Below are 15037 nucleotides of genomic sequence, written 5' to 3' on the forward strand. Positions count from 1 at the left end.
TAGAGTTTTTAGATTGTAGAGTCTCTTTTCTTTTTTTTCCAGGGTATTCCAGGACTGCCAGGAAAAAGGGGTCTTAAGGGGAGACTGGTAAGGTTACTAATATGGTTTACTAATTTTGCTGCTAATTTAAATGAATAATAAAAGTCTGCATATAGTTTTAAGTAGCTGAAAATGTTAGTGTCATTTTATTCACAAATGATTGTATTATTGTTTCCAGCACATACCTTGCACTACAGAAAAATGACAACTTGTTGGGTAAACTTAGTGGTGCTGCTAAATAAATGTAAATTCCGAATTCTTAACCTGATGGCCAGTTCAGACATTGGAACTATCAGTGTGACTACCATGGGGTTAAAAGGTCACAGAAAAATGCAAACTGTTTTTAAAAAATTATTGTTAATGCAACACAGATTTGTGATTCCAGGCCTTATGAGGAGTCTGATTCAGGTGTTAGCATGAATACAAGTCAGTTGTAGCTTCTAATAATTTCAGATGTTTGTAGAAAAAATAGTATTCCCTACTTAATACAAATGTATTTCTGCATCTGGTGGCAGACACAAATCTGCTAGGCATACCTTCCTAAGGTTTACAGTATTTCTGATATATCAGAAAACTGTAGCATGATCTGTTATATGCCAAGTTCTTTGTTTTCTGCCATATGGTTGTACTTTAAGACTTTTGCTGTCTGGATGTAAAATACTGTGGAGGGAGAGATGTATAGCTCTGTTGGTGTACTTTTTGTGTTTGCTGCATAGTTATTACAAAACCATGTGAAATATGGACCAGCTTCCAATACATGTGAATTTTGGGTTAATCAATGCATAACACCAAAGGTGCTAAAAGACACTCCTGAAACATGTTAATTAAAATCAAGAACCTTATTTAAGTTTTTAATGGTACAGATTAATGTGTAAATCAAAGAAGGTGAAATTTATTAAAGTAATCGGCTAACAGGACAGTGTGTTCAGTTTTTTGTCTACATTGTTGCTGCTCATTTCTCATTTGAATCATGTACTACTTTGTGCATCCCAAAAGTGTACACTAGCAGATCCATGTTATTGGCATGCTTACTGCACCTTGCAATAAGTCTCGTATTAGCCTTGTGCAGTGTGCCAACTTTTCTGAGAAGAATGAGCATCAAGGTAAAAAAGCAGATGGCTTATGCTCAATCTGTGTAAGAAGAAGGTGATGCTAAAAGGAAACTTTAAAAAACTATCTGGAATTATAATCTTGTATTCAACTGAAGGCACCTGACTTCTGGTTCTCAAGGTGGTATGACGTCTAGATCCCACTGGACTGCTCCTAGCTACACAAGTAGCTGAAGTCATGAGAAATTAATTTTACATCTTCAGCTAGTCATGTATTGCACCCATCCCTCTCTCATGAGGACTCTTGACCATAGAGATCCATCTTCAAATAGTTTAACATGTGGCAGTCCACTGTTTAAGTAACAGAGATCAATGAAAGCACGTCAGCCCAGTGTTCTGCACATACTGTTGGCTTTCTGCTTATTGCCAGATCTATTTCTTGATCCTGAAATCAGTTCCAAGACCTTAGTCCTCATCTTTAAGGCACCTATTGGGCTAAGGTTTAGTTATTATAAGGCCTCATCCGTCAAAGCACTTCAGTGGGTACTTAGCTCTGGGTACTTTGTTGGATCAGGACCATAGAATGCCTTTTTCCCCAGGTCTAACCCAATGGCCTCAGGGTGAATATCTCAAGAGGTTGGAGCAGCATGCTCTCACCAAAGGAATCTTGGCTGTGGAATTCCCCAGTGTCAGAGAGATGAATCCTAGCCTTACAATTCAGGGTGAAATGCAAGACTCATCTTTGTGCAAACTTTCTATCAATAACAATGAGGGGAAAGAATGGCCAGCCTTGCACCATTACTTTTGGAAGAAGGGCAAATCCCAGATATGATCTCATTTTGGAAAGCAGCCTAAAACTTGAGAGGTGGAGATTAGGGGCTTCTTTTAGGGTAGTTCTTTTAAATTTTAACATAGCTCTAGACACCATAGTGATGGGATGCTTTAAAATGCTGGTAGATAATTGTGTTTCCCATCATTTTGTTTACTGTCCAGATGGCATTTAATATACTACAGCAAAAATCTGATATGAAAATTCTCTCTTTAGGATTCAAAATGCTTCTAATTAGCAGACTAGTTGTGTATTAGTATTTATCTTTGGCATATTTGAAATGGAACAAAATATTCAATTGACTGAATTCCTTATTATTAATATTAGAGCGTCTGAAATTGTCTGCATTTAAAATCAGTTGGATGTACAGTATGTTTTAAAGAAAAGATTCTGTATTCTAGGGGCATGTGTCCCATTTCTTTCCATATTAAGTATGTAATATGAAATCTGGCCACTTCTATATTATTATATTACCTGTCTTGTTATATATGCTGCACAGTATTTCATATATACTACTTTGAGCACATTTTATTGGGAATGTACTATATAGGATTAGTTACAACAGGGATTGGCAACCTTTAGCATGTAGCCCATCAGGGAAATCTGCTGGTGGGCCAGGATGGTTTGTTTACCTGTAGCTTCCGCAGGTTTGGCTGATTGCAGCTCCCACTGGCTGCGGTTCGCCATTCTGGGCTAATAAGAGCTGCAGGAAGTGGCGCGGGCCAAAAGATCTGCTGGCTGCTGCTTCCTGCAGCTCCCATTGGCCTGAAATGGTGAACTGCAGCCACTGGGAGCTGCAATCAGCCGAACCTGCAGATGCTGCAGGTAATCAAACCGTCCCAGCCCACCAGCAGATTTCCCTGACAGGCCGCATGCCAAAGGTTGCCAGTCCCTGAGTTACAACAACTAGTACTCAAACTGACAAAGCAGACCTTTTAAACTATACCAACTGTCTGCTAGTCTAGTCCATTGTAACTGTGTGAAAATACTGCAGACCTGTTTTTGTTAAAAATATGAATGTTCTTGTTTTCTAGGATGTGTTATAGCAATATATTAGATGATATTACTGATGTAACAAAACATTTACTACACGGTATTATTATGTTTTCAGTTTTAGATTGTTTTCTCTTCCTAGATTGGAAATGCTTTTTCTTTTTTATAGCGCCTAAATTGTTCTTCTCTCATCAGTTATAAAACTCATGATGATGACAGTGAAAACACCATGGCTAAGGTTAATCTGCCCCCTTCTCTCATCCAGAACATCTTTTGCTCTTTTTTTCTGAGTGGGCAAACTATGGCCCTGGGGCCAGATCTGGCCCTTCAGACAGTTTAATCTGGTGCTTGAGCTCTTGCTGGGGACAGGGTATGGGGCTTGCCCTGCTCCACACATGCCATGGCTCCTCATGGCTCATCCCCCGTTCCAGCTACTATGGGTAGGGGCAGCCAGGAGATTCTGCATGCTGCCCCAGCCTCAAGTGCCAACTTCCCCAGCTCCCATTGGCCAGGAACTGCAGCCAATGGGAGCTGCAGGGATGGCGCCTGTGGATAGGGCAGTGTGCAGAGCTGCCTGGCCATGCCTCCGTGTAGGAGCCAGAGAGGGGATGTGCCACTGCTTCCAGAAACTGCTTGAGGTAAGCCCCACCCAGAGCCTGCACCCTGACCCCCTCCTGTGCCCCGACCACCTGCCCTAGCCCTGATCCCCCTCCTGCTTTCTGAACCCCTCGGTCCCAGCCCAGGGCATGCTCCTGCACCGCAACCCCTCATTCCCAGCCCCACCCCAGAGTATGCACCCCCAGCTGGAGCCTTAACCCCCCCCCCACGCACCCCAACCCTCTGCCCTACTCCAGAGCCCTCCCCACACCCTGAACTCCTCATTTCGGCCCCACTCCAGAGCCCTCACCCCCTCCTGCACTCCAACCCTGAATTTTGTGAGCATTCACGTCCCACCATACAATTTCTATACCCAGATGTGGCCCTCAGGCCAAAAAGTTTGCCCACACCTGACCTACAGTCTGAATCTGAGACCTAGTAATTGAAAAAATTCCCTTGTTACTTCCTCCATTTCACTTGTGATCCAACTGTTAATTTCTATTTAAAAGCATGTGTCTTCATTGGTGTCATCTGGAGTTTAACATCTATTGGGGCACACATCCTCCCCAAAATATGCTATTTTTTTTGAAAAGAGCAGTAAATTAGCCTTTGACTATGGCTTCCCAGAAGGTGGTCTTGAATAAGCAAAAGATATATTGCACATGGAAATTTCACAATACAATTTCAGAGTCCAATTGAAAATTTGGCCCAGAGTGTATAGGTTTGCAAGTTAATTTCAAAGTCTGTTATATTTAATAATTAACATTATGAACCTCTACTGAATCAACAGTCACATAAGGAATAAATGCTATACAGTCTATTTATGTTATGAAAAACTTGTACCTTAAAATTAAGGTATATCAATTGTCACTTGTGAGCACCATCATCAGATATTGAATACAATTTTCACAGTGTGATAGATGGGCCTGTTTGTTGTTTGGAAATGGCCTGAATCATTTTTGCTGAAAACTGGTCAATTTGGAGGGCTATCTTTTGGCTTTAACACATGCAGAATTTAGCAGAATTTTCTGAGAAATTGGCCCTGTTTGTTAGTTTGCAACAGAATGCAAAAAACACCTTGGGCCAGGGTCATCCTGTGTTTGGGAGGGCTTCAGCCAGTGAAAATTCAGGAGCTTGGTGGCAGAAACTTTGACAAAAGGAAGAGGTAGAAGAAAATAGGAACAAACATTGCTTCCTCAGAAGGCTCTTAGAAGGTCAGTGTAGTCCAAAAAGTTAACTGTGTTTGCCAGGACAGGGATGTTGCCTGGGGATGCCTTGATTCAGTGCATCCCTCTGCCACCTTCACCATTAGAACTTCTCTGTAGTGTCAGCTGCTAAGGAAAGCTGGCTTTCTGCTCTCCCAGCAGAAGGCCCGTAAAGAGGGCAGCAGTGGTGATGTCAGGGTGGTAACAGCTATAAAGTATTCCTTTGCTGCTTCACTTTTGGTAAATACGGCCTGGTCAGTTAAGCATGTCTGCATTTTGTTGTGAATAAGCCACCTTCCTCTATATAACTAGAAATTCAAAGGACATTAAATTGTATCTGTGTGATGTGGGTATGTTTACACTGTTGTAGGAACTTTAATGGTTTAACTTCCTTTATGGATTTTAATACAATGTCCAGTAATGAATTTCCAGTTTTTTCCATTTACTTACATTAAATATTGAGATTACCATAGCCATCCAATGGAGTTTTTTAATGGATGAATCATAAAAGACTGAATGATTTGTTGTGTATTTTGAATGTGCAAAGCTGCTACAGAGCATGGAGAATGTTTCAGAATTGATCTGGAGAATATCTGACAAATTAAAACTTCAGATGCAGTCACAGACAGTAATTTGTCAGGGCTTAAACATATTGGGTGAAATCCTGGCCTCACTGATGACATTGGCAAAGCTCTCATTGACTTCAGGAGAGCCAGACTTTAGGCCAGCATTACTCCCCGGAGTGCTGAAGTAGTGAGCTAACTTGCAGTTTGTAATAAACAACCATCTACTATGCGACCATCATTCAATCTTACCTATCTTTCTCCTTTTCATAATTGATATTTTATTATTTCTGTTAAAAATACAATGTTGTTCATTTTAATGATTACAGTTCAAAAGTCAGCACATGAATTAGAATGAATAAATCAATTCAATTCACATTATGATGAAAATATGAGGAATTATGAGCCTAGTAACTTATTGCAAGATGCTATATAGGCTATTAACGGTACATTCACAGAGGAATAGGAGTGGGACTTATTCTTGTCCACAATAAAAACTTACTGGAACAAAATAAGACAAAACTGAAAAGAACAAGACAAAGTATAAGTAAATAAGACCAAACCACACAATACAAGACAAAACAAAACTAGCTGGAACAACTCTAGTTCAATGGTTGTGGAGGAGAGGAGAGTTACACAAGATAATTTTCCCTTATTATTTAGTTAAACTCCAGTTCTTATGATGACACCAAGGTAAAAGACCAATAGTTCTGATTAAAGAAAAGCATGGCTGAGAAATCCAGAGGTATTTTGCATTACAGGGCAAACTTCCCATCTCCCCATTGCAACTGTTAAGGTTCCTTTCAATTCCTGGTCTGTGGTCCCTCTTTATCCATTGTTAGGCACCCCCTCCCCCTTCCCAGCTTTTAACTAAAGATATTTAGCTCTGTTAAATCATGAGCTAGACAACCTAACAAAGGAAGGTTGAAAGGGGTAAACTAATAGTATGTGTGACCTGAGGCACTTCTGAGCATGGCCCGCTGAAGGTGAAAGGTTAGTAACTTAACCTACTCTTGCACCTATACAGAGAGAAAACTATAACCTTGAAAACACCTGAGAGCAGAAAAGGTAATGTTTATGGGATAATTACATGCAGGATGAAAGAAACTGCTCCCTCCAGTCTGTGGGAATGGAAGGGTGGTTCCAATTAATGTGAGTTAACTAGTTGTGAATTCTAACATGCACACTCGCAATTATTTGTAAATCTTCATGCAAACACTCCCAAAAGTATGTTCTGGATCCTAGCTTACCCTGGGGCTCAGCCTAGGGCAGTAGTTCTCAACCTGTGGCCCAGTCAGCACACAGCTGTGGCCAATGTGACATCCTCAGGGCCATACAGGTAGTACTGGATGCGACCCACATAACATATTGTGGGCCACATATGCGGCCCACAATAGTAAATAGGTTGAGAACCACTGACCTAGGGTGAACCATGACTAGGAACAAATGTTTACCTCCTGGAACAAACTATTGTGGAATATCTACAGTACACTAGAATTTACAGTTGTGTTAGTGAACTTGAATTACTTGAGCTAAATCATGTTGCTGAAGTTGCAGTATGAACAAGACAAACCCTATGAGAATGCACTGAGAAAGGTAGGGATGGATCAGAGCAATTGTGGAGGGATGGCCAGGAAGTCCATAAATTGTGTTAATCCACTGTCTGAAATACCTGTGAGGGTGGAAAGGAAACATAGCAAACTGTGTCCTCTATTACAGTCTAAAAATACTATGCTAGCAACTATGAACTGTCCATTCAAATACCATGTTGCCTACTTTTAGGATGTCTTGGCAAATGTAGCAGAAAATTGCACTGGAATTTTACAGCTGTATCACAAGCTCATGTGTCCAGGATCATTCTTGGCTCTCTTACAGCCCTGGTGCTTGCAAGATATTTTATTCCCATACTATGTATATTTAAGTTTTTTTTTCTTGGCTGTATTAGCTTGCATTTTTCCAAGCAGAATCCCCTCCCAATTTAGTATCATCTGCAAATTTCATTGGTGTGCTATTTTACTACCTCTTCTAGGTTATTAAGAAATGTGTTAAATCAGACTGGTTCTAGCAGTGCTCTGCACAGTTCTCCACTACACACCTTCCCTCCAACTTAATATATTGGCATTGATCGCTACATTTTTTTGTGCTCTTGTTTACAACAGAATTATGCTGCTCTTGTGGGCATTAACTTTTGTGCACCACAGCACTGAATCCACTCTCTCTGACATGTGGCTCTTCCAGTTGGTTAGTGAGCATTTGATAGGGATATTAAATCATTAGGAATTAAAATAATTCAGTCAATTCGTGCTTCCTTTCCAGAGGCAACAGCTGGGGAAGTAAAATAGGATCCTTAATAGGGAGCGAGAAAGACCATGATTTCAGGAAGGCAGGACTACAAGTCCTGCAGCCCCAGGCAACAATGCTAATTTTGGCTCAAAATTGAAATTTCACTTGTCCAGTCAGATTCCAGGTGCATCTGGTGACTACATAGCACCACCCGATAACTAAACTCTGAAGTCAACACTCCGCTAAGATGATTGAGGAAATTCATACCTCATTTGGTGCTGTTGTTTCAGTCTCTAGCTGCAGATTCAACCAGGCAAGCATGCATTAGTTTACATTGGCAAGGATAACTTTGCATTCAGAATGGTTAGAAAATGAAGGTCTAATTCTGAGCAGTGCTGAGTCCCTCATATTGTTCATTGATTTTATTGCACATTTGTCATATTGAATTTTCATCCATAAATATTAAAAAACAGGATTAGGTAAATACTATAGGGCATGGGGAAGATGTGATCTTGTAGTAAAGGCATGGAACTGGGTATCAGAAGACCCCAAAGAAACATTCCAATGGGCACTTGCGTAGTATTGACCTAATAAGGGCTCAGTAAGAGGATAATGTCATATTTTTGCAACTCAAAATGTCATCCAAAAAATCTTCTCACATCTTTCCTGGATGGGATTTTGGAGTAAGACAATGAAGTGTGTTTTGAATTCTGCAGCTGAAATCGTTTATTTTCCCCCCTTCTTGCTAATATCATCTTACTTTCTAGTACCTTTGATCAATTTGGGCTGGGGCTTTCAAAGGGACCTATGGGAATTAGATGTCCAAATTCCATAGAAATTCAGTGATGTCCAAATTCCATAGAAATTCTTACTCCGGTAAGCTTCTTTTAGAACCTCCAAGCTTTGGATAAGAAAGGACAAGTCATTCGTTCTTGCCAAATTTCTTACACATTTGTACACATTTCCAAGTGTAATGTGTAAATAATATCTGGTGTGTGCTGTGATTCTAACAGTGTTACCTCTCTCTTGTTACCAGGGTTTTCCAGGTGACTTTGGAAACAGAGGCCCCCCTGGCGCAGATGGGAGTCCTGTAAGTATCAGACTGTGTGTGTGACTTTGCAATTTACAATGTGATGGTATTAAAATGTGTCCATGATAAAACCTGTCCAAAAACCAAACAAACCCCTTGAAAAGAAGGAGAGATTCAATGAAGTTCACTAGAAATTTGCTATTGCTCTTGATTTTACATTGAAGGTAAGCAAGAGAGTTTTTGAAAGCTGCTGAATGTGCTCAGCACCTTTCAGGATCAAATTCTTGCCTGTTTAGGGCTAACTAAAGAAATCTGCATTCTTGCTAAAATCCTTAGTGACTAGGGCCCTAGGGCATGACTTTGCACTGATATGAGTAAACTGCAGTTCCAGGGTCTCTTAAAAAGGGGATATTCTGAAGTTGTTTCTCAGGAAGCTGGCTTTAGTATGTTCAGATATTTACTAGCTTTAACCTTTGAACTGTTACTGAATAAGCTTCTGGACCTGTAGGGCAGCTGCTCTTTCTTTGGCAACACCTTTTCAGAATAAAGTGCTCTGGTGATGCAGTAATCAAAACATGTGACAGTCATCATGTCATTGTTTCAGTACTGACTTCAAAGGAGCTTCTCTCTCTTGTCCGGTTCTTAGTTGACTCTGGCTGCAGCTCTTAGCTGTGGATTCCCCTGGCTTGGAGGAGCCCACCATAGATGTAGAGCTAGTTCCTCCACCACTCTTCCCATGGTCCCTGACGCAGTCAGGGCCAGCTCCAGGTACTAGCTTATCAAGCAGGTGCTTGGGGCAGCAGCTCTGGAGCGGGGCAGCACTTTCAGGTATTCGGCGGCAATTCAGCGGAGGGTCCCTCACTCCTGCTTGGAGCGAAGGCCCTCCCGCTGAATTGCCGCAAATCGCGATCACTCCTTTTTTTTTTTTTTTTGCTGCTTGGGGCAGCAAAACCCCTGGAGCCGGCCCTGGACACAAAGAACAAGTAGTAGGAGTGGCCAGATTGCAGCTGTTCTCTGCTGATGGATGTTCCCTTGGGAAAGATGGGCAGTTAGTGCCTACGGGTTACTCTAACCTGGATGGGGACCAGGAGCTGGGCGAAGAACCAGGGAACTGTAACAAAATCTCTGAGGATGACCCTTCCTCTGCTGCACCACCTGGAAACTCTTTAAAGTTTTGCTGGTGCCTTGATTGCCCAGTGGCACCAGGATTTTGGCACGCAGTAAATGTATTCGGCATTTCAGATCTCTGGAATGAAGCTCACCAAGGGGTTTGGTAATATAATATCTTTCTCTTCTGTGGCACTTTTCATCTTGAAAGAACTCAAAGGGCTTTATTAGTGTAACCAACTGCTGTACAAATTATACACCAGGGTCAGTTCGTTCTGCCCCTCTCTAAAGCAGATGCGTTCTTTCCACCAGAACTGAAGGGGAAGAGCAACACTTTAATAGAGACAAACTCAGCAAGGCTAGGTCCTTAATTGCAGACTTAAACATTACAAAGAACTGCATTTTAGCACCACACATTTGAAAATGAATTTCTTCTAATCTAGCAAGACAGCTGCGGATATCACAGTCTCCTCAAATAGCCAGCAAAAAACCCACCCTGCAGGGCTGGTTCAGGCAAGGTGCCAAGTCTGCAGCTGCAGGGGGCTGGAGGTCAGGTTGCAAATATAATGTGATATTCACTGAGCGTACTCTAGAGCTGATGATGTGGAGCAGGAGCTACTGCATGCTGCCTGGGAGTTCTGTGGTAATAAGAGCTAGAAGTCCCTGGAGACTCAGGAAGTCTCCCCCGTTATCTCAGCTCTGGCTGGGACAAATCATACTCTCCACATCCCAGCCTGCTTCTGTTTACCAGGATTATTCCATCCCTGTTTTCATGCTTCCCTCCCTAGCCTTTAATCATGTACATGTTACATTCCCCATCCACAGCCCGTGCAGAATAGAACCCTCCCAGCTGGTTCGGCAGAGGTGTTTGGGGTTGGTGGATGGGTGGCTGGCAGAGAAGGAGGAAGTTACCTTCTAAATCTTTTGGTCTCACAGCTGGAAAGCCCAAACAATAGCTTCACAGTGGGCCCAGATTTGCTTTCATACTCCCCACCTCCAACATTAGGATGTGGAAGGCTGCACTGAGCCCCTGACATATTTCTATCATCTGACTGGCCTTATGGTAATTCAACTGCATAGAGTCTGAGCCTGGAAGGAGGCAGACCTGGGTGGCTAAAGGGGGAGAGCATAGAGATTGCAATCTTTGAGGCTGGGTAACCCATAAGGTTCGTAGCACCTTTGAGGTTCTGCCGCCATAGAGTTTAATCTGGGTGGGAAAGAGCCAGTAGTTTGTTAAAATTGCTAAAAAAGTTTGAAGTAATTTATTTTCTGAAACTTATTAAAAAATATTCTTCAGCTGTGAAAGAAGGAATCATTATAATGAACTCTCTGTTCACTTCAGATGTGCACTAAAACTGGAATCAGCTTTAGATATACATAAACAATTGCCCATAAAGAGAGCATTGCTTTTCAGAGCAGTCTGCAAAGAAATTCATTTTTATATGGAGCTTGGGCCTTTTTTGGCTTCCTTGTTATAGATAAAAGGAGCCTGATAAAAGTTGTGTCTCCCCTCCCACAAAAAAAAAAATAGTTTCCCATTCCCTCTTTTGTTTTTCCCCGTTAAAATAGCAGGAATATCAAGTCTGATCTTCCCTGGTTTTAAAGGCAGGATTTCATTTCTCACGTCATGTTTATTATGGGTTCTCTTTCCTTGATAAAGGGGCTTTTAGCACATACATTTTTTATGCATAATGTTAGTCGGTCATCTTTCAGGCCCTATTTATACATCAGAGAGAGGTCAGAATTCCAATTTCTTTTTCTTTGCAGCTCATCTTTGATTACCTGTGGGGGTGTATTAAAATATTAAAGTTCTGATTGTTCCATATTCACTTTTTCTTTAAAGGGAGCTGTTGGTGGCATTGGGCCTCCTGGATTTCCTGGGCTGAGAGTGAGTATAACTTTTTCCCATTTATTCGAACTTCTTTAAAATATTTACATTTTGTCTCTGTGTCCAGAATCCTAATAATAAATCTCAAAACGAAGAGATTCTGGAGTTGTTATTTAAATCTAACCTTAGTTTAATGAACTGCTCTGGTCATTCTAATAAAATAATTTTACAGCATTGCTCTTCCATCATTCGAGTTTGAACATTTGTATACTTAATAACATAAACCCAGTCTCAGCAGATCAGAACTTTTGTTTGAAACAACTCAGCTTGCCAGTTTATTCCCTCTAATTCATTTTGACTTTGCTGTTAGGTGCAATATTTTATACAATATAGTTAAGGTGTATAGTCCCACTTCATTGCTGTTGTTGATCCATTGTGTTCAGGGCAGAATTTGGCCCGATATAGAATTATAGAAATATAGGGCTGGGCTGGGGCTTGAGAGGTCACCTATTCCAATGGTTCTCAACCAGGGGTACACCTGGGGGTATGCAGAGGTCTCCAGGGGGGTACATCAATTCATCTAGATATTTGCCTAGTTTTACAACAGGCTACAGAAAATGCACTAGTGAAGTCAGTACAAACTAAAATTTCATACAGAAAGGTACTTGTCTATACTGCTCTATATAGAATACACTGAAATGTAAGTACAATATTTATATTCCAATTGATTTTATAAATTATATGGAAAAATGAGAAAGTAAGTAATGTTTCAATACTAGTGTGCTGTGACACATTTGTATTTTATGTCTAATTTTGTAAGCAAGTAATTTTGACGTGAGGTGTAACATGGGGGAGTGCAAGAGAGATCAGACGTCTGAAAAGGGTAACAAAAACTGACCTATTCCACCCCCCCCTATACTGAATCAGGACCTGGCCCATCCATGACAGGTGTTTGTCTAACCTGTTTTTAAAAACCTTCAATGATAAGGATTCCACAACCTCTCTTAGTAATCTGTTCCAGTGTTTCACTATCCATATAGTTTGAAAGCTTTTCCTAATATCTAAAAAAAAAAAAAAAAAAAGAAAAAAATTGCCCTGGCTGCATTTCTAGCCAATTACTTCTTGTCATACCTTCAGTGGACATGGAAGACAATTGATCACATTTTTCTTTATAACAGCCTTCAATGTATTTGGACTGTTATCAGGTTGTCATTTCAGTCTTCATTTCTCAAAACTAAACATGCCTTAAATAGGTCTAAAAGCAGAATCTCACAGTGCTGTTTCCTGTGTCCCCTTCAAAATGTTCTATTTCTATATATGCTATTAGTAAGTGACTTTTTACAATAAGTCATCACCTGGATGACCAGATGATAATTAAGCTGCACTGCCGATGATAATGCATATAATGCAGATGTGGCCAAATCCTAGTTATACAAATATAACCCCATCTTGGAACATGTGTCCAATGACACAGGGAAGGATAGGAGAGAGAGAGATCCTGGAGGCCAAATTTAAGCTGCTAGGTAAGAGATTAAAGTCCAGGAGCTCCATGGTAGCATTCTCTGAAATGCTTTCAGTTCCATGCGCAGAGTTATTAAAATAAAAAACTCAAAAATAATGAGGGATTTCAGCTATCCCCATATTGACTGGGTACATATCACCTCAGGAAGGCATGCAGACATAAAGTTTCTTGACACCTTAAATGACTGCTTCTTGGAGCAGCTTGTCATGGAACCCACAAGAGGAGAGGCAATTCTTGATTTAGTCCTAAGTGGAGCACAGGATCAGGTCCAAGAGGTGAATATAGCTGGACCACTTGGTAATAGTGACCATAATATAATTAAATTTAACATCCCTGTGGTAGGGAAAACACCACAGTCGCCCAGTACTGTAGCATTTCATTTCAGAAAGGGGAGCCACACAACAATGAAGAGGTTAATTAAACAGAAATTAAAAGCTACAACACCAAAAGTAAAATCCCTGAAAGCTGAATGGAAACTTTTTAAAGACACCATAATAGAGGTTCAACTTAAATGTATACCCCCAAATTAAAACACATAGTAAGAGAACTGTGTACTGAAGGCCAAAACTATAACAGGGTTCAAAAAAGAACTAGATAAATTCATGGAGGATAGGTCCATCAATGGCTATTAGCCAGGATGGGCAGGGATGGTGTCTGTTTGCCAGAAGCTGGGAATGAGTGACAGGGAATGGATCACGTGGTGATTACCTGTTCTATTCATTCCACCTGGGGCACCTGGCGTTGGTCACTGTCGGAAGACAGGATACCGGGCTAGATGGACCTTTGGTCTGACCCAGTATGGCCATTCTTATGTCTTTGTCCTCCTCTAGTAGCTGGCCCAGACAAGAGATTATGCTTTCAGCTAATGTACTTATTCCTTCAGTAGTTCGCAAACTGTGGGTTGGGACCCCAAAGTGGCATTAGACTTGCTGGAGCCTGGGACCAAAGCCCAAGCCTCACTGCTTGAGGCCAAAGCCAAAGTCCGAGCCCTGATGCCCAGGGCTGAAGCCTGAGGGCAGTGGGGCCAAGCTTCAGCTTCAGTCCTGGGCAATGTGGCTTAGGTTACAAGCCCCCGGCTTAGGTTACAAGCCCCCAGCCAGGGCTGATGCCTTTGGGCTTTGCCCTTCCCCACCCCACCCAGGGAAGTGGGGCTCAGACTTTGGCTTTAGCCTCCCCACCCAGGGTGGCAGGGCTCGGGCAGACTCAGGCTTTGGTCTCCCCTCCTGAGGTTATGCAGAAATGTCTGTTGTCAGAAGTGGGTCACAGTGCAATGAAGTTTGAGAACTGCTAGCTCAAGAAATAGCATCTAATGCTTTTTAACAGTGAAGGACTTGGGTTCGAATCCTGGCATCAGCTCTGGTAGGATCAGTTACCCAAGTATATTAATGGTACATAATTATGTGGGGGAATGTGGCCTGTTAACAGTTTTAGTTAGGAAAGCTCTGATTGCTTCCAGATTTTAAGCTTTAAAGATGTAAAAAAAAAAAAATTGGGTAGTTTTGTTTCTTCTCAGTAGGGGTCATATGAACTTTCATTTGAAGTAGGATATAGTTGAGTCCCAACTATATCCTAACTATATCCCAACTATGGTCTCCATTGAGTTTAGTCTTGTGTGTGGCAAATGTGCAGACAAAACATGTGTGCAAAAGGATATATATCCTGCTTATGATAGGGAGCTATTGCTTCCCCAAAAGGTAATGAACTAGTCAAGGTAGTGGGAAGGGAAGTGATGTGGTGCATCCTCATTGCAGCTGGATAGGATCCTGTGAACATTCTGGTGGATTTCAAAGCTACCTTCCTCCAACAGAAATTTGAACCAGGGCTGTGTTGGAAAATCTGCTTCTTTTGGAAATTAATCCTCCCGGGTAGATAACAGGCCTCGGGTGGTGACATTCCCTCCAGATTTCTGAACAGGGCTTTGGAACAACTTTAGAACAGATGGCCCTGGGGAATCTATCGCAGGCTTTTAAATAAGCTCATTGCATTATAGGA

General features: G+C 41.4%; 1 protein-coding gene across 1 annotated transcript in view; it reads left to right on the forward strand.

Moving 5' to 3' along the window:
• The window catches only part of COL24A1 (collagen type XXIV alpha 1 chain), a 253533-nt gene that overhangs the window by 91995 nt on the left and 146501 nt on the right, over positions 1 to 15037 (forward strand). Inside the window, exons 12-14 of the mRNA XM_030572150.1 lie at positions 43 to 87; positions 8595 to 8648; positions 11539 to 11583. Coding sequence (XP_030428010.1) covers positions 43 to 87; positions 8595 to 8648; positions 11539 to 11583 — 144 coding nt within the window. The remainder of the gene's footprint in view (positions 1 to 42; positions 88 to 8594; positions 8649 to 11538; positions 11584 to 15037) is intronic.

The sequence above is a fragment of the Gopherus evgoodei genome, chromosome 8 (assembly GCF_007399415.2).
Source record: "Gopherus evgoodei ecotype Sinaloan lineage chromosome 8, rGopEvg1_v1.p, whole genome shotgun sequence".
In the NCBI taxonomy this organism is placed as follows: Eukaryota; Metazoa; Chordata; order Testudines; family Testudinidae; genus Gopherus; species Gopherus evgoodei.